The sequence below is a fragment of the Spea bombifrons genome, chromosome 8, assembly GCF_027358695.1.
Source record: "Spea bombifrons isolate aSpeBom1 chromosome 8, aSpeBom1.2.pri, whole genome shotgun sequence".
Classification (NCBI taxonomy): Eukaryota; Metazoa; Chordata; class Amphibia; order Anura; family Pelobatidae; genus Spea; species Spea bombifrons.
Window position 1 is genome coordinate 21,800,939 of NC_071094.1, and position 22,567 is coordinate 21,823,505.

The window sequence follows — 22,567 nt, forward strand, 5'->3', positions numbered from 1 at the left end:
GTTTTAATAAACTTGCACTGTTGATAAAATTATTCCCACATAAAGGACAGATTTAGATTGTCTCTGTGTTGTGGCTATCCTGGTGGGGCACAATAAGGCTATCTTCTACTGCGTCCTCATGGTTTGAAAGACTATACCCTATCTGTTTTGTGTGGGTTCTCTCTGGTATGAAACTACTGGAGCTGTCCAAATCTTTTATCTATGGATATCTCCCCACTTTCACCGGAGTAAGGTTGTTCTTCTGTATGAGTTTTCTGGTGTCGGGCAAGTGATCCACCACTGACAAAACGTTTCCCACACCTTTCACAAATGTGGAGTACATATCCTGTATGTATTTGTTGGTGCTCAAGTAGGTAGCTATGACGTGTAAAAGTCAGTCCACATGTGTTGCAATCATAGGACATTTCTTCACAGCTGTACGGGTTTAGCAATTTAGTTGGTTTCTTATTCAATATATTGGTCTCGTAGAATTCCACATGAGTCTTCTGGTGAGACTGTAGACGTGAGGGTGTATTAAATCCTTTGCCACACACACTACAATGGAACAGACTTCTTCTCTTATGAATCCACTCATGCCTCACAAAATTTGATTTGCAAGCAAATCATTTGTTACAAACTGAACAAGAAAACGGCCTCTCTCCTGAGTGGGTCTTTTGGTGAATGGCAACCCAAGATGGAAACCTAAACATTTTGTTACATATATTACATTTGTAACCTAAACCAGGCACATGGATTATATCTTCTAACCGTTTACAGTTTTCATTCACTGAAGATCTTCTTTTTGTATGAATTATTTGTGTTATTTCTTTGCTCTGCGCGCTAGGCCCATTGAGGAATTTTGCATGCTGCGCATCTCCATCTTCTTTTAGGTGGTGTTCTGCATTTGTATTTTGAGAATTGTATTTGCCTGTCTCTTCAGAGCTCTGTGGTGACACAACATAGTCTTGTTCTTCTGTATGAGTTTTCTGGTGTCGGGCAAGTGATCCACCACTGACAAAGCGTTTCCCACACCTTTCACAAACGTGGAGTACATATCCTGTATGTATTTGTTGGTGCTCAAGTAGATAGCTATGACGTGTAAAAGTCAGTCCACATGTGTTGCAATCATAGGACATTTCTTTTTCTTTCTCACACTCAATATTGTACTGATTTTTGATGTGAACCTGCCGATGTCTTATTAAGGACAAGTAATAGGAGAACTCCTTCCCACATTCTTCACAGCTGTACGAGTTTAGCAATTTAGTTGGTTTCTTATTCAATATATTGGTCTTGTAGAATTCCACATGAGTCTTCTGGTGAGACTGAAGACGTGAGGGTGCATTAAATCCTTTGCCACACACGCTACAATGAAACAGACTTCTTCTCTTATGAATCCACTCATGCCTCACAAGATCTGATTTGCGAGCAAATCGTTTGTTACAAACTGAACAAGAAAACGGCCTCTCTCCTGAGTGGGCCTTTTGGTGAAAGGCAACCAGAGATGGAATCCTAAACATTTTGTTACATATATTACATTTGTAACCTAAACCAGGCACATGGATTATTTCTGCTAAACGTTTACAGTTTTCATTCGCTGGAGATCTTCTTTTTGTATCAATTATTTGTGTTATTTCTTTGCTCTGCGCGCTAGGCCCGTTGAGGAATTTTGCATGCTGCGCATCTCCATCTTCTTTCAGGTGGTGTTCTGCATTTGTATTTTGAGAATTGTATTTGCCTGTCTCTTCAGAGCTCTGTGGTGACACAACATAGTCTTTTACATCCCGGGAACATAAAACAACATTATCTTTTATGGTCCAGCTGAGAGGGACATTAAACTTTTCAGGATCTTCAGCCATCTCCAGTTCTGTCAGCAATTAACAAAAACAAACAAAAGTTTGGTTACATTATTCTTGACAAAAGTACAAGACAATGTGCATTTCCCCACAGGCATTTTTCCCCTGTTTTTTTTTATATGTTCCAAAGTAATGAAATAGAAAAGTTCTGTAAACTGTCAATGTTTTGAGCGGTCTCTTTCTGCCTATTCTGATTTTCTGGGTTAAATGGGTATGTCTGTGTAGGTGTGCTAACTCCCTTGAGTATATGGATCAAGATTTGACACTCCCTTTATAGAGATGAGGAAGAAAATTACAACCGAGACAGTAAAATTCAAATGTTTGGATTTTATAATATCTAATTGAGTCTGCCTCCCTGCGTATGCTTCTGAAACGTATAAGCCTCCCTACCGTTGAAAACTTAAAACAATTAAAAAATACTTAAGTAAAAAAGCATTCAGCTTAATATAAACTTTGCTGCCTACACAGTTTTTAGCATTGTTAAGATTTTATGAAATTTCACTACAACATGCTTGTGGTTGTAAGGAATATTTAACAAAGAAACTAATAACTGACTTAATAAATGAAACACATGACACCGAGATGGATGGATGTGGTCTTTTATTAAGTTTTACAAAAAAAAAAAAAAAAGTTTTACAATGTAACAATACAAACTAAATGTAACTCAAAACATCAACTAACAATATATACAAAGCTCTTGGCCAAACCACACTCACCTTAAGCCAGAAGACAAACTTAACAATTAACAAGTTCACAGCTTTTAAGGGGGAGGCAACAACAAAGAAAAATCTTATTTATATTAAAAAAACAAAATTATCCACAGGATAATAATTTCAGTAGCTCTTCTATTCCGCCACCCACGGCTCTCCTGATTCGCTGCTGCTCACTACACTCTTAAGCAGTTCCCAAAGCCCAAACCAGAAATTGCTAACTACAATTTTTTTTATATTATATACACACACACTCACTGGCCACTTTATTAGGTACACCTGTTCAATTGCTTGGTAACACAAATAGCTAATCAGCCAATCACATGGCAGCAACTCATGCATTTAGGCATGTAGACGTGGTCAAGACAACTTGCTGAAGTCCAAACCTAGCATCAGAATCATGAAGAAAGGGGATTTAAGTGATTTTGAACGTAGCATGGTTGTTGGTGCCAGACGGGCTGGTCTGAGTACTTCAGAAACCGCTGATTTAATGAGATTTACATGCACAACCATCGCTAGGGTTTACAGAGAATGGTCCAAAAAAGAGAAACTATCCAGTGAGTGGCATTTGTGTGGATGAAAATGCCTTGTTGATGTCAGAGGTCAGAAGAGATGACAAAGGCAACAGTAACTCACGTAACCACTTGTTATATCCAAGGTATGCAGAATACCATATCTGAACGAGCAACTGAAACTTGAAGCAGATGGGCTACAGCAGCAGAAGACCACACCGGGCTCCACTCCTGTCAGCTAAGAACAGGAAACTGAGGCTACAATTTGCACAGGCTCACCAAAATAGGGCAATGGAAGACTGGAAGAACCTTGCCTGGTCTGATGAGTCTCGATTCCAGATGTAAACATGAAAGCATAGATCCATCACATTCTGATGGCTACTTCCAGCAGGATAATGCACCATGTCATTTTTTTCCCCCTTTTCTTTTTACTTTAACTATTACCTTTTGACCTGTACTTTTAACTTACTGAGCTTCCCTGACCTATTTATCCCCACAACCACATGCTGCAGTGTATAAACAGCACAAAGGCTTTTTCAATCTTTCAGTTTTTAGTCGCAGTGATTGTTTTACGTAGAGCTGGCTTTGAATCTGTAGCATGAAGGAAAACCTCTATAACTTTATTGTCTATTTGGAATCGTGATTTTTGATCAGCACACACTCACCAGTCCTTGGATATACAGCATTGTCTTTCCATGTACTGTCTTCCTTCTCAACCACACGCTGCTCAGAATCTCCTGTTACTTTTACCTATTGCAAATATGTAACACAGTATTATATATTAATAGTATCTTAATACTGTAATTTTTGCCATGAACAAGTATTAATGTTCATCTTTACCTGGCCAGTCTTTTATTTTAGCATGTAATGCTAACCTGTGTTATAGTGTGTGTGATAACAAAACATTTATGAAATGCAGGTTTTAAAGATGTCACAAACACCTAATCTCTGTGGATATACAGTACTGTGCAAGAGTTTTAGGCATGCTGTAAAGTAGACTTGTATATTTGGATTTGTACAAACTTGTTCTTTTAAAGAAAATTGACTGTTTCATACAGTTGTGTGAATCTCCGAAAACAAGGGCGATCCTCAATGAAACTAACAAAAAAAGAACTGCAAAACCACCAAAATTTTGGTAAATTCGTTCATTTGCCTGATATAGAGGAGTTCTCTCTCACACATTTTCTGGGCGCGGTTGCTAATAATTACAAGATTTTGCTTTATCTGGGTTCATACAGGCTTAAACAAGCTATGAGTAGCATTTCGGCAGCATTCCCTGAAAACATGTTTAACATTCAAAGTGGGTACATGTGTTAAGTATTAAATCCAATAGGTGCTGCTTATTAAGATTAGAAATACAAACTCCACAGGAAACAATGAAGGAGAGAGAGCAAATGGTTACCTGCAGCAAAAGAAAAAAACTTTTGTAAACCATTGCAATGCCAGATATACTTTATCTATACTGAACAAAAACCAAATTCTGATCACTCTAAAATTAAACTTAATAATATCCTTAAAAATCCCAGCCAAAACTCTACTTATATTAGAGAGGCGCAAAAGAAAAATAAACATATCAGGGGTTCTGTGCACCTCAAGTTACTATTCCACAAATCCACCACCCCTACGGTAAAGTAAATCTCCCATACATTAAATAACTCTTTATTACATTAAATAAAAGTAGAAATCTTAGGGGTCCTGTGGAGCTCAAGGTTCTTCTGTTGGGAGGCTGTTCCACATGCCCACCACCCGCTCATTAAAGTCTTCCTTACATTAAGTAAAACTTTACTACATTAAATAAAAGTACAAATTTCAAGAGGAGCATTATTATTATGCAAATGACAATTGACCATTTCAGTGTCTGTAAGGAAAACTGTGCATTAAATTTACCTCTACAGACAAGCAAGGGATTGTATTATATTTTAGAGCAGTTTCTATAGCAGGCACTGCATGACAGTGTCTCACATACTGACTCTGCACTACCTGTCAGCATGGTCTCGCATATGCCAAGAAATCAGTGAAGATAAGAAAACAGCTAGAGAAGGTAAGTGAGCAGGTGGGGGGACAGATACAAGGCAGGGGGAGGGTGCAGGGGCACAGACAGGATTTGGGGGATAGAGGGACCCCTGAGAAAGAGAGGCCCCCGAGTTTCATTTCTTAATTTAAAAAAGCCTCTGAATTTAATCCATCAGGAAAGTTTAAGAAACCAAATTCCTAGCCTGAAAACAAATTACTAAATGATACAAGAAATGTGTCTGAAATGATATTGGACTGTGTGCTCAAGCCTACCGTAATAGGGATGCACCGAAAAGAAAATTCTGAACCGAAACCGAAAATTCAGGATTCACTGGCTGAAACCGAACCGAAAATGACCCCCCCCCTTAAAAAAAAAAAAAAATAATAATAACCACACTTTTATTAACCCCTTAAGGACCGGGCTCATTTTTCGTTTTGTACCCTGTGGGACCGCAGCTGTTTTGACACTTTTGTGGTGCTTGTGTTCAGCTGTAATTTTCTCCTCACCCATTTAGTGTACCCACATAAGTTATATATTGTTTTTTTCAGGACAAGATGGGCTTTCTTCAGATACCATTATTTTGATCGTATCATCTTATTTACTATAAAAAAAAAAACATGGTGAAAAATTGAAAAAAAACAAAACACATTTTATGACTTTTATTCGAAAAATCTTTTACTCACCTAAAAAAGCAAGTTAAAAAAATAGCTAAATAGATTCTACTACTTGTCCTGAGTTTAGAAATACCCAATGTTTTTATGTTTTTTTGCTGTTTTTTGTAAGTTATAGGGCAATAAGTACAAGCAGCGTTTTATGATTTCCAAATCTTTTTTAACAAATCTGGTCAGTCTGCCTCCATCTCCTCTTTGGAACATATTTGAAGCTGGTTAACTCAATTTAACCCATTCAAACCATATATTTTTGAAAACTAGACACCCCAGGGTATTCCAAATGCTGTTATTTTAACCCTTTCCATGCACCAATTATACAACCACACTTTGTCAAACTTTGTAATAGTATTTTTTTTATTTTTTTCCCCACACAAATTGTAATTTAGTTATAAATATACAGGTCCTGGTATATGTCACTGTCAAACAACACCCCAATATGTGTTCAGCAACATCTCCTGAGTACAGCGATACCCCACATGCATGGGTTTGTCAGATTGTTTGGCTGGTAAAAGGCTACTTTTGGGGCATGCGTAATCCAGGTGGTCATTTGGTCATTGTGCCTCCATCTCCTCTTTGGAATATCTTTGAAGCCGGTTAACTCAATTTAACCCATTCAAACCATATATTTTTGAAAACTAGACACCCCAGGGTATTCCAAATGCTGTTATTTTAACCCTTTCCATGCACCAATTATAGAACTACACTTTGTCAAACTTTGTAATAGTAATTTTTTTTTTTCACACAAATTATATTTTAGTTATAGATATACAGGTCCTGGTATATGCCACTGTCAAACAACACCCCAATGTGTGTTCAGGAACATCTCCTGAGTGCAGCGATACCCCACATGCATGGGTTTGTCGGGTTGTTTCAGATTTAAAATGCCACATTTGGGAAGTGCGCTTTTTTTTCTCCATTTTGGTCAGTCTGTACCTATGCCCTATCTTTGAGCTAGGCCACTCCAATTTACCCCATCAGCCATTTTTTTTTTATATTAGACACCCCTTGGGTATTTGAAGTGCTTTTATTTTAACTCTTTGTTGAGATTTTTGAGACATTTTAGCACTTGCTCAAAATAATAAACTTTATTTTTTAATTTTATTTTATTTTTTAATACTTTTTTTTTTTTTTTTTTTTTTACACATTTTGCTGGTACTGGATGGTTCATCTAGTGACATCATTGCATAATTATTTTTAAATGTTAGCACATTTTTTTAAATTTTTTAAAGTACAGTCTACACTATACTGTGTTATTTTTATTTTTTCCCTATATATGTTCCTGCGCCCCATACATTTCTGGTTTATTTGCATTCTTACACTTTGAGGAAAAGTGTAGTTTGGGCAGCTGCGGTCCGATTAGGGAAGTATTTTCATAAGTTTTGTTTCTTATTTGCACCTTACCTGAGTGAGACGTGATTTTAGTTTTTTCGGTTCACGATATTTTTTTTTTTCCATTTTTTTTTTTTTTTTTTGAATATTTTACTAATCACATAGTGATTAGAAAGCTGGGCTCCATTGACTTGCATGGTTGAATGCAGTACCTGTATTCAAGCAGCAAGTGGAGCCAGTTCTCTAGAGGGTCTGGAGACCATCTAGCGAACTTTTTCACCTTTATTGTTTTATTTCCCGGGCCGCCGCCATCTTGCGGATGACGAAGATCACCGGCAGCTGCGGCTGTGACCGCTCACCGGAGCGGTCACAGCCCACCCAGAGGTAAGTGTTTGGTGTCGCTGGATGCCTCCTGATCGAGGCATTCCAGCGACACCATTTAAGTTTAGGAGGCGATCGTTGATCGCTTCCTAAACGCTTTTAAAACGGGCGGCTGTTGACGCCCCGGGGAGGCATCGAGGCATTGCAGCAAGGCCGTTTAAGCGAAGAAAGTGATCCTTGATCACTTTCTTAGCTCATTTAATTTTTTGACGGTTCAGGACCGTCAAAGGTCATTTAGTGAGCTTCTTGTTATGATGGTCCTGAACCGGCAAAGGTCGCGAAGGGGTTAAAAGTAAGTAACACCAAAATGGGACAAGAAAATGCAACACATATTCATATATATATATATATATATATATATATATATATATATATATATATATATATACATACATACACATATATATATACATATACATATACACACACACACACATACCGTATTTGCTCGATTATAAGACAAGGTTTTTTCCAGAGCAAATGCTCTGAAAAATACCCCTCGTCTTATAATCGAGGTCGTCTTCTAATCAGACCTCACTCTGCTGGGGCCGTGCTGCTTACCGGGCTTTGATCGCGAGCAGCATCTCTGCTATTAGCAGCAGGAGAACAGGAAGGTAGCAAAGTCCTCACATAACTCTACCTCCCCCCCTCCTTCCTCTGCAGGCGGGGCCAGAGAAGTTGCTGGCACAGCCGGGCCCCTGCAGAAGTCTGCGAGTGGGAGATCTGCAGTTCAGGTAAGGGGGTGGGGGGTTTGAGCGTGTGTGTGTGTGTGTGTATGTGTGATTAATGGAATGAATGAGTATTTAAATGTTTGTGAACAAGTGTGTGTGTGTGATAGCATGGATGTGTAAGAGGGGTGGGGGTGGTAGCATGGCATAGGGAGGCTGTAATCACACTTCTAACATCCCCAGGTTCCAGCATGTACTGGCTGCCTTGGCTTGATAGGAGTGCGATTGCTGTTAGCAGTATATATATATCTATATATATAGATATATATATATATATCTCCAGAAATGCATTTTAACCCCCCTATATGCCACTCAGCCCCATGATGTGCCTTTTAACCCCCTATATGCCACTCTGGCATATCATGGGGCAGAGGGGCATATAGGGGGTTAAAAGGCATATCATGGGGCACAGTGGCATATAGGAGGGTATAAGACATTTCTGGAGGCAGAGTGGCATATAGAGGGTTAAAAGGCACACCATGGGGCAGAGTGGCAAATAGGGGGGTATAAGGCATTTCTGGGGGCAGAGTGGCAAGCCTGGGGTAGAGGGGCGTGTCAAGACAGAGACACTTGGGGGAGTGGCTGGGAGAATGAGAGAGGTGGTAGATGGCAAGATAGTCCCTCCCCTGTCTCTCTATTGGTGCTGGCTGCTGCAGGGGAAGCTCCTCCCTTTTGATTAAGTCTGCACCGTGAGCAGGGCCAGTCCAGTCCTGCTTACGCGGGCTGCACGTCGAAGTCCGCACATTGGACGCCCCTGACCTAGGCGCCAGGACAAAATTCTCAGTCGCCATGGCGACCTGGGATTTCTCGAGCCCTGACCACATTTTATTTCTGCCATTCAGGGAGACACTAAGAAGCGCATGAGATTACAGGCACAGGTATATAAAAAAAAATATATGTATACGTTAGACATGCATTTTTTACTACATAATATGTACTTTTCTCTTTAAAGTAGAGACCGTGATTGAAATATGACTTCAAAATAACAGCTGAACTGGCAGTTTCTTTACTATTAGCCCCTGCTTCCGATATATATACCGTATTTGTTCGATTATAAGACGACTCCCCAAAATCTGAATATTAATTTAAAAAAAGAGAAAAAGCCTGAATATAAGATGACCCTATAGGAAAAAATCTTTTACCAGTAAATGTTAATTCATGTAAACTTGTGAACTATTTTTTTTAATAAAAGCTATGATTGAGAAAAATATTTAGTTTTTATTTCCTCCCCCCCCCAACCTGCCCCCCAGTTATGCACATCTGCCCCCAGGCTTGCACTCTGCCCCAGAAATGCCTTATACCCCCTATATGCCACTGTGCTCCATGATATGCCTTTTAACCCTCTATATGCCACTGTGCCCCATGATATGCCTTTTGACCCCCGATGTGCCACTTTGCCTCCAGAAATGCCTTATACCCCTTTATGCCACTCTGGCATTTAGGGGGTTTAAAGACATATTATGGGGCAGAGTGGCATATAGGGAGGTATAAGGCATTTCAGGAGGCGGAATGGCATATAGAGGGTTAAAAGGCAATTCTGAAGGCAGAGTGGCATTAAGGGGGTTAAAAAGGCATTTCATAGAGCACTCTGCCTACAGAAATGCTTTATTTAACACCCTCCCTCCTCCAAACTTACTCTCCTCGCTGACAGCCGGGGAAGGTCTGCGCGATGGACGCAGACAACCCCCGCTGCTAGCCGCACCTCCTTCCGGCTGCAGCGGAAGTTGTCTACGCAAATGGCTGTGCAGGTTTTCCCAGACACCCGGACAGACAGCATTTGTGGGGGGATGTACCAGGCTGACAAACACTTAGACGAACCCTGTTTCAACATACATATTAAATTCATGGCCATTAGCAACTGCTTGGTATAATTGTTTATTCATACAGCTAACTATAAGCATACCTAGAATAATTGATGCTGCTTTGAAGGCAAAGGGTGGTCACACCAAATATTGAGTTAATGAAGATTTTTCTTCTGTTCAACCACCTTGCATTTTGTTAAGTGATAAAAATAAACATGTCCATTTTTGAAAGCAGTATTTTTCACACCTGCCTAAAACATTTGCACAGTGCTGTATATGAACATTTAACCAGTGTTTTTTGTATCATTATTATTTACTTATATTGAAATCTTTCCTCTTATTTTTTCAGTTCTGCTGTGAGAGCCCATCATGCTTTTAGATGTGTATCTTCTTATATATTTGTGACAGTAGCTTTACAGAGTAACAGCAACACTTTACAGATCATTACATGCCTTACCTTTATAAATACATGATGTTCAGTCTGAAAGGTACTCTTTGGTGAGTTCATTGGTGTGAGTTGGTACACATATAAACTCCAGGTGACCCTGAGAGGGAATGACATTGTGAGAAATCAACTATGTCCTGTTACCTAAATCAGTGGATTTGGAAATTGTTTTTTTTAGAGGATCACAAAAAAAACTAGTGAGGTCACTGGTATTGTGTAAACAACATTTTAGCAAAAATAACCAAAAGCCATTAGCCATCATCAAAACAGGACCACTTGCAAAGCAAAAAACGTAAGTCAGTGTGTTTACGAGTCCTGTGTAGTGTGATATTTGTGCAAGGAAATATGTGTTTCAATTTAAAAAGCCATAACTAACAAACAATACATATTTAGCCAACACTGAGAACCTCTGAATTCAAAGTGTCTGACGCTCTATTGGGGACTGGGTGGGCTAATCTCAGACACCTGGTTGCTATCTTTACATGCAGCTCTTCGACTGAAACGCACAACTCTGTTAAACTAAGAGCTTCAGTGGAAACATATCGCCCATCCGAGATTATGCAGCACATACCGAAAAGCACACGCAACTCAGCGCTCCCGTCTGTGAACGATCCCGGAAGTCCGCTCAAATTCCTCCCCGTTTTGCGGAGAATGGTTTATTCTGTTATAAGCATGCTGGGATTAAGGGTTGCTCGCTCGATGATTGGATGTTTGCAGGTGACAACGGCCACTAGTGGTAAAGCGGGTGGTAGTCTTCCAAAAGTTCAGCAGAGAGATACGACCGTAAGGCGCCAGTCGGTGTTTAATGCCATTATTTAAAGAAAAGGCGCATTATAGCGTTTTAAGATGTTTGCGTTTTAAGTATCTGTCACGTGTACCTGTAAAAAATCTTAGGAGGCGGAAAGACTATAACGTTCTTAACTTTTGAGGTAGCGCCGTACAGCTCAGAGTGCGTGTGGCTCTTCAATGTAGGTCATCGGCATTGCTATGGTAGCTTTCCGAGGGCCCGTCTAACCAGCTGAGGTAAAGCTAATCGCCTGTGCGGTGAGGATATCGGATAATCTGGAGGTTTGGGCTATGCCCTACTTCCTGGTCCTCCCTTACACTTCCGTCTAGCGGAGGCCTGTGCTGCTTGCCTTGCGTGATATTTAGCGCTGCTGGCGGTGTGTTCTGTTTGTATTATTATTATTCACGTACTCTTCTCGGGTTGAGTTGTATTTCGGTTTCCTGTCGCTTTCACCCGGTAACAGGCTGCATGTACTACTTACTTTCGATGCCTGTACGCCCCGAATCATCAACACGCGTCAGCCTAAATTACGTGTAGTTTCAGTTGATTTTTTTTTTTTTAATCCCGGTTACATGATTCAACTCCACCCTTTTCCTTATTGTCCATTGGCTCCTAACACTTAAAGTATTGCTAGCAGAATTACAAATTCATGTTCTCAGAGGTTTCTCAGTAGTGATGGGAAGTTCGGATCATTTCGATTCGTTCACTGAAATGATCCGATTCATGATCCGAATCTTCGGATCACTCAGTGTGACTCACAGGAGTTACTGTTTTCCAGGAACTCCGCGCAGGCACACTAACGATTGGCCCCGCCCCTTTCATTATGAATCCTCCCCCCTGCCTCCAGTGATGTCAATGAAGGCAGAGAGTCGTTCAAAGATTCGGATCTTGCAGGGATCCGAATCTTACAGTGATCCGGATCACTGTAAGATCCGGATCTTTGAACGACTCTCTGCCTTCATTGGGATTCGAATCAGTCAGATAATATCACCATACTGTTATAAGTAAATACATTAATAATCACTGCCCCCAGCCAGGATTTACACTCCCCTTTACCTGCAACTGCACCTTAAGCTAACTTTATTAAATTAATTAAATTAACCCTCACCATTAAATTAACTCTAAACACCCCATCAACCATGTCTGCCTCTAAAATTAACCCTTAACACCCCATCAACCATGACTGCCCCTAAAATTAACCCTTAACACCCCATTAAGCATAACTGCCCCCAAATTAACCCTAAACACCCCATTAAGCATAACTGCCCCCAAATTAACCCCAAACACCCCATTAAGCATAACTGACCCCAAATTAACACTAAAGACCCCATTAAGCATCACTGCCCCCAAATTAACCCTAAACACCCCATTAAGCATAACTGCCCCTAAATTAACCCTAAACACCCCATTAAGCATAACTGCCCCTAAATTAACCCTAACACCTCATTAAGCATAACTGCCCCTAAATTAACACTAAAGACCCCATTAAGCATAACTGCCCCCAAATTAACCCTAAACACCTCATTAAGCATAACTGCCCCTAAATTAACCCTAAACACCCCATTAAGCATAACTGCACCTAAATTAACACTAAAGACCCCATCAACCATACCAATTTATTAGGTAATTTATCTGGAGTACATGCAATTAATTTAGGGGCAGTTATGGTTAATGGAGTATTTAGGTTTAATTTCAGGGGCCGTAATGGGTAATGGGGTCTTTAGGGTTAATTTCAGGGGCTGTTATGGTTAATGGGATCTTTACGGTTAATTTCAGGGGCAGTTATGGTTGATGGGGTATAAGGGTTAATTTAATTAATTTAATAAAGTTAACTGTAGGTGCACTTATAGGTAAAGGGGGGCAAACTTAGGGGAATCTAAATCCTGGGGGCAGTGTGAACATTATTAATGTATTTATTTATAAAAGTATGGTATCAGTAATATTCTCTGTAAGATTCGAATCTCTGTAAGATTCGGATCCTTGTAAGATGCGGATCCCTGTAAGATTCGAATCATTTGAATCATTCGAGTCTTCGGATCATTCGAATCATTGAACGAGTCTCTGACTCTATGAGTCATCGTTCCTCTGTGAATTAATGAACTGTAACCTGACCCCAGAGTCTGTGTCTGAGTGCTCTGCAGATGACTCACAGCTCTAGGATCAGGTTACAGCTGAATGATTCACAGACTGAACCGCTACAAATGAATCGTTCAGTCTACTGAACCGATTCATCCGGATCACTAAAAAGAACCGGATCAAATGAACGATTCGTTCATGATCCGGACATCACTATTTCTCAGATGCTCGGAGCTGATGGTGTATGAGGCCCTAAAAGCCTATTTGGCTCATCTTTTTCTGTGGTTTTCTGAAATACCTGAGCAATAAATAAACGTACCATATGTGTTTACACTACACAGTACCAATACGCTACAGCAAAGTCCTTGGCCACCGAGCACTATTCCTTACTACTTGGCTAATAGTCCCCATGTTTTCATGGTGGCAGACACCTAGGGACATAGCAACCTATGTTTTGTGGGCTGTTAACATTTTTACATGCATCAGACAGCACTGCTTGCCTTCCATCACAGACCTCCATGTTCCATTTGAAAAAAGTGAGGCCCTAAAAGCTAATGTGGCTCTAAATATTTCTTTCTGTGTTGAACCAAAAAGGCTTCCATCTGATGTTTTAGGCAGACATGAGCAACAAATAAACCTTCCAAAAAATTAAACACTAATAAACTATATTGTTCTGATCCATTACATCCTTGTTCACTGAACACCAGTGCATACATCTTTATTACGTAACTAATAAGCCCTATGTTTTCACAGAGGTGGACATATTTAAAAACCCAATAATCTATGTTTTGTTGTTTTTTTTATTCCAATATGTTAACTTTTAACCTGTGCTGGGCACCCACCACAAACACTGTTGCATTTCATCAAATTCCTGCCTTTATTAGCGCAATTGGAAACATTTACACAAACACATGGATTATGCAAATGCATGTATAAGCGTGTAAGATTTGACATTCTACGTTTTAATTTATTAATATTTACATGAAACTTGTACATTTACACAAATGGCTGAATATTCTCCAGTAGTATTTATTCAGTTATCTGCTACAAGGCGGTGTGCGTTGAGAGCTAATACAAAACCTAAGAATAAAGAGTGAATACATTGACACATGTTTGCAGAAAAGGAAGAGTCAACACTGGCAAATATTCCCCCAGTGTGAAGGGCTGTACTGCCCTGTATGATGCATTACTCAATGTGGAAGGAGACTTTGAATCTTTCTGATTTATCTATGCAGGACCTGCCAAGCCCTTCAAACCTTATAAGCTTCTACTGCTGGAAGTGAAGGAGCTGAAATGCACAACAGTAATCTCTCCATTCAGATCTCCCTTTAGTGAATAAACCCAATGACTTTTCTATGAATTAAGAGGCTAATCGCTGTGAGTGTGTCTTACAAACTCGCTGGTAAATTCTTATTTAACAATAAATTCCAATGTTTTTTACACCAAAATCTTGGTGTCTTGATAATTGACTACTTTGAAGCAATCCAGGAAGGGATATTTCTAAACATAAAGCTTGTTTCTGTGACTAGCAATAAATTGACCCCTGGCTTATTACAATCTATGTTCCATATACAAAATATAAATGATCTATCTTAAACACACTGCAGTATTCTTTGTTCTGTGTCTATACAGCCTCCACAAATACCTGTCAAGATCAAAATGGTGTTGGATATTTTTGTACATTGTTTAGTGTCTCTTACTGAAGTGGAACTATAATAAAGGCCATGTTGAATATGGTCTTTACCAGTAACCACAAGTTGAAGCAGCCAAATGGGTTTAATACAGACTTTCTTTCTTAAAAATCACTTAAACTGCATGGAAACGTATGGCCTACATTCTTGAATTGCAACTTCTGTGGGCAGCACAAAGCTTCCTCCAAAAAATTGTTTTTAGTGGTCATGAGGGTGTCTCCTGGTCCATGTTGAAGAGGATATAGCAGGTTTCAAGCCTGTCTGGTCCCATCTTGTGTTCAAACTGGGGCTGGAGATCTTTGGGTGTCAAGCCTTTTAGAAAATGGTTTGAGATCTCATCATACAGAGTGTGTCCAACATCTCCTATTAGAAGAGAAAATCTTTTCACGTAAGGTAAGGGGCACTGATTCCGCTCTGTTTACAGTTCCCTTGTGATGACCCACAAAATAATTCAGCCACATGTAGAGATAGGCATGTTTACCTGCTTCCAGACATACATCTACATAGCCTGTTAATCTCTCCCGTTTTGGCTTCATGAAAAGTATGCGAGGCTTTATGTAGGCACACAATCTAGTGCACTACCCTTGCATGAACATAAATCCCTCCACAGTATACATTTTAGGAATCTGGTTTTGTATACATAGAGCAGTTAATCACATTTACTTTTTCAAAAGGGAAGACTCTTACCTTAGGTTACAGTTTATAGAGTGTCAGTAGATTATTATTATTGTTTTATATAGCGCCATCAAATGCTGTAGTGCTTTACTGTAGCAGAATAAGGAAGAGTGTACATTAACATTAAAACTGACAATGTAATTTACACACAGAGAGGGATGGCAAGCCTCCCATACTATGCTGGCTGCAACGGAGCAAATACCTTATAGCACAGATCTTTATGAGTAGCCCCATCTGCATGAAGAGTATAGATCTCCTCTCCCTCTGCTACTTCAGAGGAGGATGTTATGTTTTTCGCTGTTTGCAAAAGTATATCCAAAACACCAATACAGCATTTTCACAGTTGAAAAGTTAATATTTTACATGCCAAAATGCATTGTTAAGTAAAATTATGAGCAAAGAAGCAGACGTCAACACAAAACTAACCGTTGTAACTCATGACTTCTGCTACCTAATGGATTTGAATATCATCTCTTACCTATATACTGTTGGCGAATTGTTTTGAGTGTTTTTGATAAGGAGATGCCTTCCTGGTCTTCAGTGTCCTCTTGGAAGGTTTCGTTCTCTGGGCGAACATCCATAGCTGACCGGGCATGGCTTACAACCATCTCTAGGGTGTTTCCCTCAGACTCCTCAAAGTCATCAGGGTAATCCGGAACATCATTATCATCCATATTTAAACCTGGAAGGGTGTAAAATAGGACACTTAAACCTGATACCATCTACTATAGAATTTTTATTAGACTGTAAGTAATCTTACTAAAATGCGTAAAATGTTTTTTTCAATGGAAGAAAAAAAATAAACCCCGCACAACCTAACATAAGGTGAAGGCATTGGCCAGACATTGCATTGCACATCAAAATGCAGGTCTTATTTTAAAATATTTAAAATCTTTTAAAATTTATGAGAAAAAAAAATGGCTCTGATAATGTCTGGATTTACTGTATTGGCCCAATTATAGGCCGCGCCCCCCCTAATTTAAGTCTTTAAAGTGGGGGTGCAGCCTATAATTGGGGTTTAGCGAAGGGATGCACAATTCGTGCCACCTGGGACATGCAGTTCCGGGCAGGTGTGTGTTTCTTTTTCATTTAGTCCTGCTGCACGGAAGCAGCAGGGTTAGCATCCCCGCAGTGCTGCAGTGGACCTGGATCCTCTGGCAGCCGGTGAACGTCTGTGCAACGCAGAGAACCCCTGCTGCTGCAGGCACTTCCGTCGGGCTTCTACGAAGGAGTGCCGGCGTTACATGACCATCTGGAGCTCCACCATAGAAGCCCTAGTGGAAGTACCGCCTGCAGCAGCGGAGGTTGTCCATGCGCATTGTGCAGACGTTCCCCAGCTGCCAGAGAGGAGGATCCTCTGCAGTGTTGCATTTGACCTGGATCCTCCTCTCTGGCAGCCGGTGAACGTCTGTGCAATGTGCGCAGACAACTTCCGCTGCTGCTACCACTTCCGCTGGGGTTTCTATGACAGAGCACCGGCTGCCCCGCTAGACACCAGGGAGTCTGGGGATGCATTGGTAAGCAGGAGAGGGCATAAAGCATATCTGGGAGGCAGTGTTGTATCTGGGGGCAGATATAACTAAGGTGCATTATGAATTAAGGGGGGATACCAAAAATGTTAAAATTCATGTATTCCTGTTCATTAGATAAAACTGTTTTACCATTCCACTTGTGTATTATTTCTTTAAAAATAAATTTTTCTTTAAAATAACAGCAAACTTTAAAGGTGCGGCATATAATGGAGCCTCTTTACGGTATATATGTTTGGCATTGTATCATCTGTTGCGAAACTCTGTATTATCCAAAAAAATCCCAGTATTTCCTTTTTGCGCAATTACATAACATGTAATAAATATTTTTAAATTAATCCACGAAGGGCTGTGAATGTATTTTCTCTTGTACTCTCACCTATGTCTTCAGGGATATCCTCATTCTGGCATGGATGATAATGTTCCTCCTCTAGGTCTTCCTCTACTGATGACAGACTGTCATTGTCAAAGTCCTCAGAATAGTCTGATTTGTCTCCAGTACTGGACATCTCTCCCTGTTCCCACAGTTCACATGAGCTGACGTTAGGTGTATAGGAATTTGGTGGAGCTGACTTACACCTAAAGTCGTCTTTAGTCATATCATCTTGAGCTAGTGAAGTTTTGCTCAGAATTTCTGATAAACTAACATTATCTTTGTAGTCTTTCTTTTCCAGAATTTGCTTAAACAATTGTGATTCATGCTTTTCTATAAATTGTTTCAAATGTTCCTGAACGAAAGAAAAGTTCAGGATGCAATTTGCACTAGGTCTGGATTCAGGACACTTTTCCAGAATTACTTTAACTAAGTTATGCAAGTCTGGTGAGTAACATTCGGGCAAAGGAAAATACTCCCCCTTTACAATTTTGTAGAAGAGACTTATTAAGTTGGTAGCATCAAAAGCTGGTTTTAAAGCACATATCTCATAAAGGAGGCATCCAAGGGCCCATATATCTGATTTCGAACTGTAAGGGATATCCTGGCAAAGCTCTGGGCTTAGGTAATATGGTGTTCCAACACATGTACTTGCCATGTCCACAGTGCTACTCATTATCTTAGAAATTCCGAAGTCTCCAAGCCGAACCAAGCCCTTTTTGGTGAGAAAGACATTAGATGTTTTAATATCTCTGTGAAGAATTTTCATTGAATGGATATACTGGACAGCCATGGTCAACTGAATAAACCAATGCATAATGGTGCCTTCTGGGAAAAGTGTGCCTTTTCTTTCTTTGATGTGATCATCCAGTGTCCCACCATCACAGTAGTCCTGAACAATGAATACATGCTCATCTTCTAGGTCACAAAAGTATTCATGGCATGTTACCACATGGGGGTGGACAATTTTGCTCAAAATAGTAGCTTCTTGAAGAACAGACGCTTTGGTTCTCATTTGCTTGGAAGCATCTATCTTGATCTTTTTTACAGCATACAGTTTCCTGGTTTTCAAATTTCTCATGAGAAAGACTTCAGCTGTTGCCCCTCTACCAATCTTCAGTATTTTCTCATAGTTTTCCATTGTGTTTCCTCAAGCTGTGGTGTAAAAAAAAAGTACTAGAGTGAGATCATTTTATTTGTAATTGCCATTAAACTTTCTTTTATTGTAAATACCAAAAAATACCAAAAAAAAAAGTTGGGGGGCCCCCGTACGATTGCTCCTAGGAGTGATCGTTTAACCATATATATGCCTTTTCAATGTGGTGCCCAAGGGGTAAAAAAGTACTTTGCCAGTGTTGCGGAAGTACACCTCCCTAAAATTAGTGCATGGAAATGGTTAAAATATCAGCATTTGAAATACCCTGGGGTGTCTAGTTTTAAAAATATGTTTCATTGGGTATGTTGAATTGGCTGTGTTCAAAGATGCCCAAAATAGGGCATGGGCACAGGATCACCGAATTTCAAAGTTCAATATTGAAAAATGTGCACCTCCCAAATGTGGTCCTTGGCCCCCAAACAACCAGGCAAACCTATGCATGGGTGGTATCACTGTATTCAGGAGATGTTGCTGAACACATATTGGGTTGTTGTATAACACTGATGTATGACCTAAATTACAATGTGTGCGGAAAAACCACACACAAGAAAATACTACTGCAAAATATTAACAAAGGCTGGTGGTAAAATGTGTGCATGGAAAGAATAAAAATACCAGCGTTTGAAATACCCTGGTGTGTCTAGTTTTTAAAAATACATGGCTTGATGGGGGTAAATTGAACTGACAGGTGTCCTAAATAGGACATGGGAAAAGAATGACCATTTTTGAAAAGAAGAAAAAAAATTGAAATAGCAACATGGCTATTTGTACATATTTCCATGTAACTTGCAAAAATAAACATAAAAACATTGGGTATTTTTAAACTCAGGACAAATAGAAGAATCTATTTAGCAGGTTTTTTCATTACCTTTTGTAGATGAGCAAAAATTCTTCAAATAAAAGTAAGAAAAAGTGTTTTTTTTTAATTTTTCTATTTTCTATATATATTTTTTATGTTTTATGGTAAATTAGATGATATGATCAAAATAATAGACGGAACGAACAGCTAAACACGAGCACCGCAGCAATGTTAAAATCTGCCATTGTCACGAACGGTTAAATTATATTTAGTTATAACCCCCACTCTTTAACTACACTTTTAAGAAGTGGTGGGTTTCAGCCGGTTCGCGTAACCGTTTCTTAAAAAATGATAAGTTTGCGCAAAGTGTGCAGCTACTGGCCGGATACGCCGTGCCATATGATACGCGAGCATAAAAATCTGTCTATAACAAGCTGTTGGCCGCACTTATGTCATCAGGCGGCCGCTGGCCTTAAGGTGCCAGGGTCACCATGTCATCTGCATCTTGGCCCTGCTGCTGATGAAGTCTTAATTCCCTCAATGGTCCTGAAACCAGTATAAAGTGTATACATTTTTACGTGTGGTACTTAACACTTAAAAAAAGATTAGATACAGAAACAAACGCAAATAACGTGCAAATTCTACATGTGCTGATGGAATGGCCATACTTTATATCCCATAAGACAGAGCAGTATGTCATGTTAACAATATATAACAATAAATAAATGACAAAACCGGCTGTATGCGTTTCTTACAAGTACGTTCTAACGAGGGAGCGTGACAGTAGGTGTCTTGCAGTGTACTTGCACAACCAAACGGCTTGTACACCCAGTAATTTCAGAAATACCGTCCCCAACCCCGAATCCCCATCATCGCACCCGACCCGATGTACACTGCACACTCCCTCACAATATTCTCTATAACTACGTGCAAGCGTATACTTAATAATCAGCGTTAGAAGCGATACCTTTTGCACATCGGTGCCCGAGTGTATTTGTGTCCTGCGACTCCCTCTACAGTATTAACAAGATCAGGTTTCACCGACCTATGAGGCCGTTACACCGACAAGACTATTGTTTTTGTTCCGTCTGGGCCGGGGGCTGTTTCCTATCACCAAGGAAACAGAGTCATGTGTGCGCGCCAGCTGCAAGGCCTTCCGTTATAGAGAAGTCTTGCATTTAGATATAACGATACAGGCGCGTACAGCCACCTAACGACTTATCACATTAAAGCAACCTTCATACTGTATATATATGTCAAGAACGATTTCCGCACAAACCCCGTTATAGCCGCCAAGTGCCCGCTTTCTTGCAATACTGACCAAGTGTAACACGGTGTTGTAAACATCTCTTTGAATGAAATCGTGTAAATAAACTATTATTCTTCCTCTATTCTTCCTCTATATATACTCATATCTATACATTCATATATATTATATATATATAAGTATCAGTAGGTCATGAGATTGCATAATCCCTGCTCCTAGTCACTTCTAACCACACTCATATAGGTATGCTAACTAGATGATCAGCACCCACAAAACGGTAGTTATTATCACAGCATATAGTTAATATTGTAATACACAAATAAAATATCCTTAATAAATTAAAAAACTAAATCAATTGAGAAATGTCATCATACAAAGCAGAAAAGGTAGCAAATAACCTTTGCTCGCATTGCTGTATTTTACAGATGCCCGTATAAAAAATGCTGTCATTTAACAAGAAACTTCACCTGTTTTAATACTAGTATTATTTTAATACTAAACTGTTAGCGCTACCACACAATTCTGCGCATGTGCAGAATGCATTCCTAATTAAATCAGAACTGTGAAAATACCGCTATACTTCGGGAGTGGCAAAATCAGGACTGTCCCACGCCAAGCTTTTGGCGGCTTTCTGCTGATGAGCGCAGTGAGCCAGTGATGGCTGGAGTGTACCTTTAAAACAAAACCTACATTTTCTCAAATATATCACCTTAGTCCCCAAATTCCAATGTGCACAAACAGTATGGAGCTTCTGGGTGTGATCATTCCTTTAATTCTTTTTGTGCTTACTAGGCATGTGATAGCCGGTTGGCAAAGTGGGAAAAAGTGTCTTAGTTGTGATTAGCAGTCATGGATTGGGGTCCTTTTACCTGGGTCTAATATTGTAGATACTGTAGATATTTGCTCAATTATAAGACAAGGTTTTTTTCCAGAGCAAATGCTCTGAAAAATACCCCTCGTCTTATAACCGGGGTCGTCTTATAATCAGACCTCAAATAGGTCTGACTATGAGACTAAGATCCAGATCCCCTGCAGCGCTGCAGGGGACCTGGATCCTCCTGTCTTATGCCCCTCCCCAACTTACCGGCGCTTCTGAGTCCCTGGTGTGTAGCCGGGGCAGCGTGCAGACGTCTACGCGATTCGCGTAGCCAACTTCCTCTGCAGCCGGACAACACACTGGGACTCTGCCTCCTGAAATGCGTTATACCTCCCTATATGCCACTCTGCCCCATAATATGCCTTTTAACCACCTAAATGCCAGAGTGGTATATAGGGGTATAAGGCATTTCTGGAGGCAGAGTGGCACATAGGGGGTCAAAAGGCATATCATGGGGCACAGTGGCATTTAGAGGATTAAAAGGCATATCATGGGGCACAGTGGCATATAGGGGGTATAAGGCATTTCTGGGGCAGAGTGGCAAGCCTGGGGGCAGATGTGCAAAACTTAGGATCCTTTAGAATTTATTCTTTTTAAATACACAATTATTTTGTCATAATGATTAGAAATTAATTACCCACCACTAGATGACACTGAAGCGGGACAGATATGAACGAAAATCAACCAACTACCACAAGATGGTGCTGCAATTGCACAGATGGACACCAATATTAATGTGTCATGAAGAGCTTCTTCTGCAAAAAGCGCTTGGTTGGCCTTTAAATTAACTACATAAGTGACCTCACCATTTAAACAATGCCTTATACAGGGTCAATCAAGAGAAACATTTCAGGGTTAGCATTTCGTAATGAAGGCTGAAACTGTGACTCGCAAAATCACCAGCAATGGTATT

At 39.9% G+C, this 22,567-nt stretch overlaps 2 protein-coding genes across 2 annotated transcripts; both read right to left on the reverse strand.

Moving 5' to 3' along the window:
- Positions 1-203: 203 nt before the first annotated feature.
- On the reverse strand, positions 204-11,715 carry LOC128503065 (zinc finger protein 728-like). Its single transcript, XM_053473080.1, has 4 exons — positions 11,693-11,715; positions 10,437-10,524; positions 3,720-3,804; positions 204-1,843 (listed from the first exon to the last, which is right to left on the reverse strand). Exons 2-4 carry the CDS (start codon positions 10,485-10,487, stop codon positions 603-605), a joined length of 1,377 nt encoding a protein of 458 aa, XP_053329055.1. The 5' UTR covers positions 10,488-10,524; positions 11,693-11,715; the 3' UTR covers positions 204-602.
- Positions 11,716-15,044: 3,329 nt separating this feature from the next.
- On the reverse strand, positions 15,045-20,619 carry LOC128503538 (serine/threonine-protein kinase Nek1-like). Its single transcript, XM_053473658.1, has 4 exons — positions 20,478-20,619; positions 17,562-18,710; positions 16,132-16,335; positions 15,045-15,341 (listed from the first exon to the last, which is right to left on the reverse strand). The coding sequence occupies exons 2-4, from the start codon at positions 18,694-18,696 to the stop codon at positions 15,184-15,186; spliced, it is 1,497 nt and encodes a 498-aa protein (XP_053329633.1). The 5' UTR covers positions 18,697-18,710; positions 20,478-20,619; the 3' UTR covers positions 15,045-15,183.
- Positions 20,620-22,567: the final 1,948 nt, after the last annotated feature.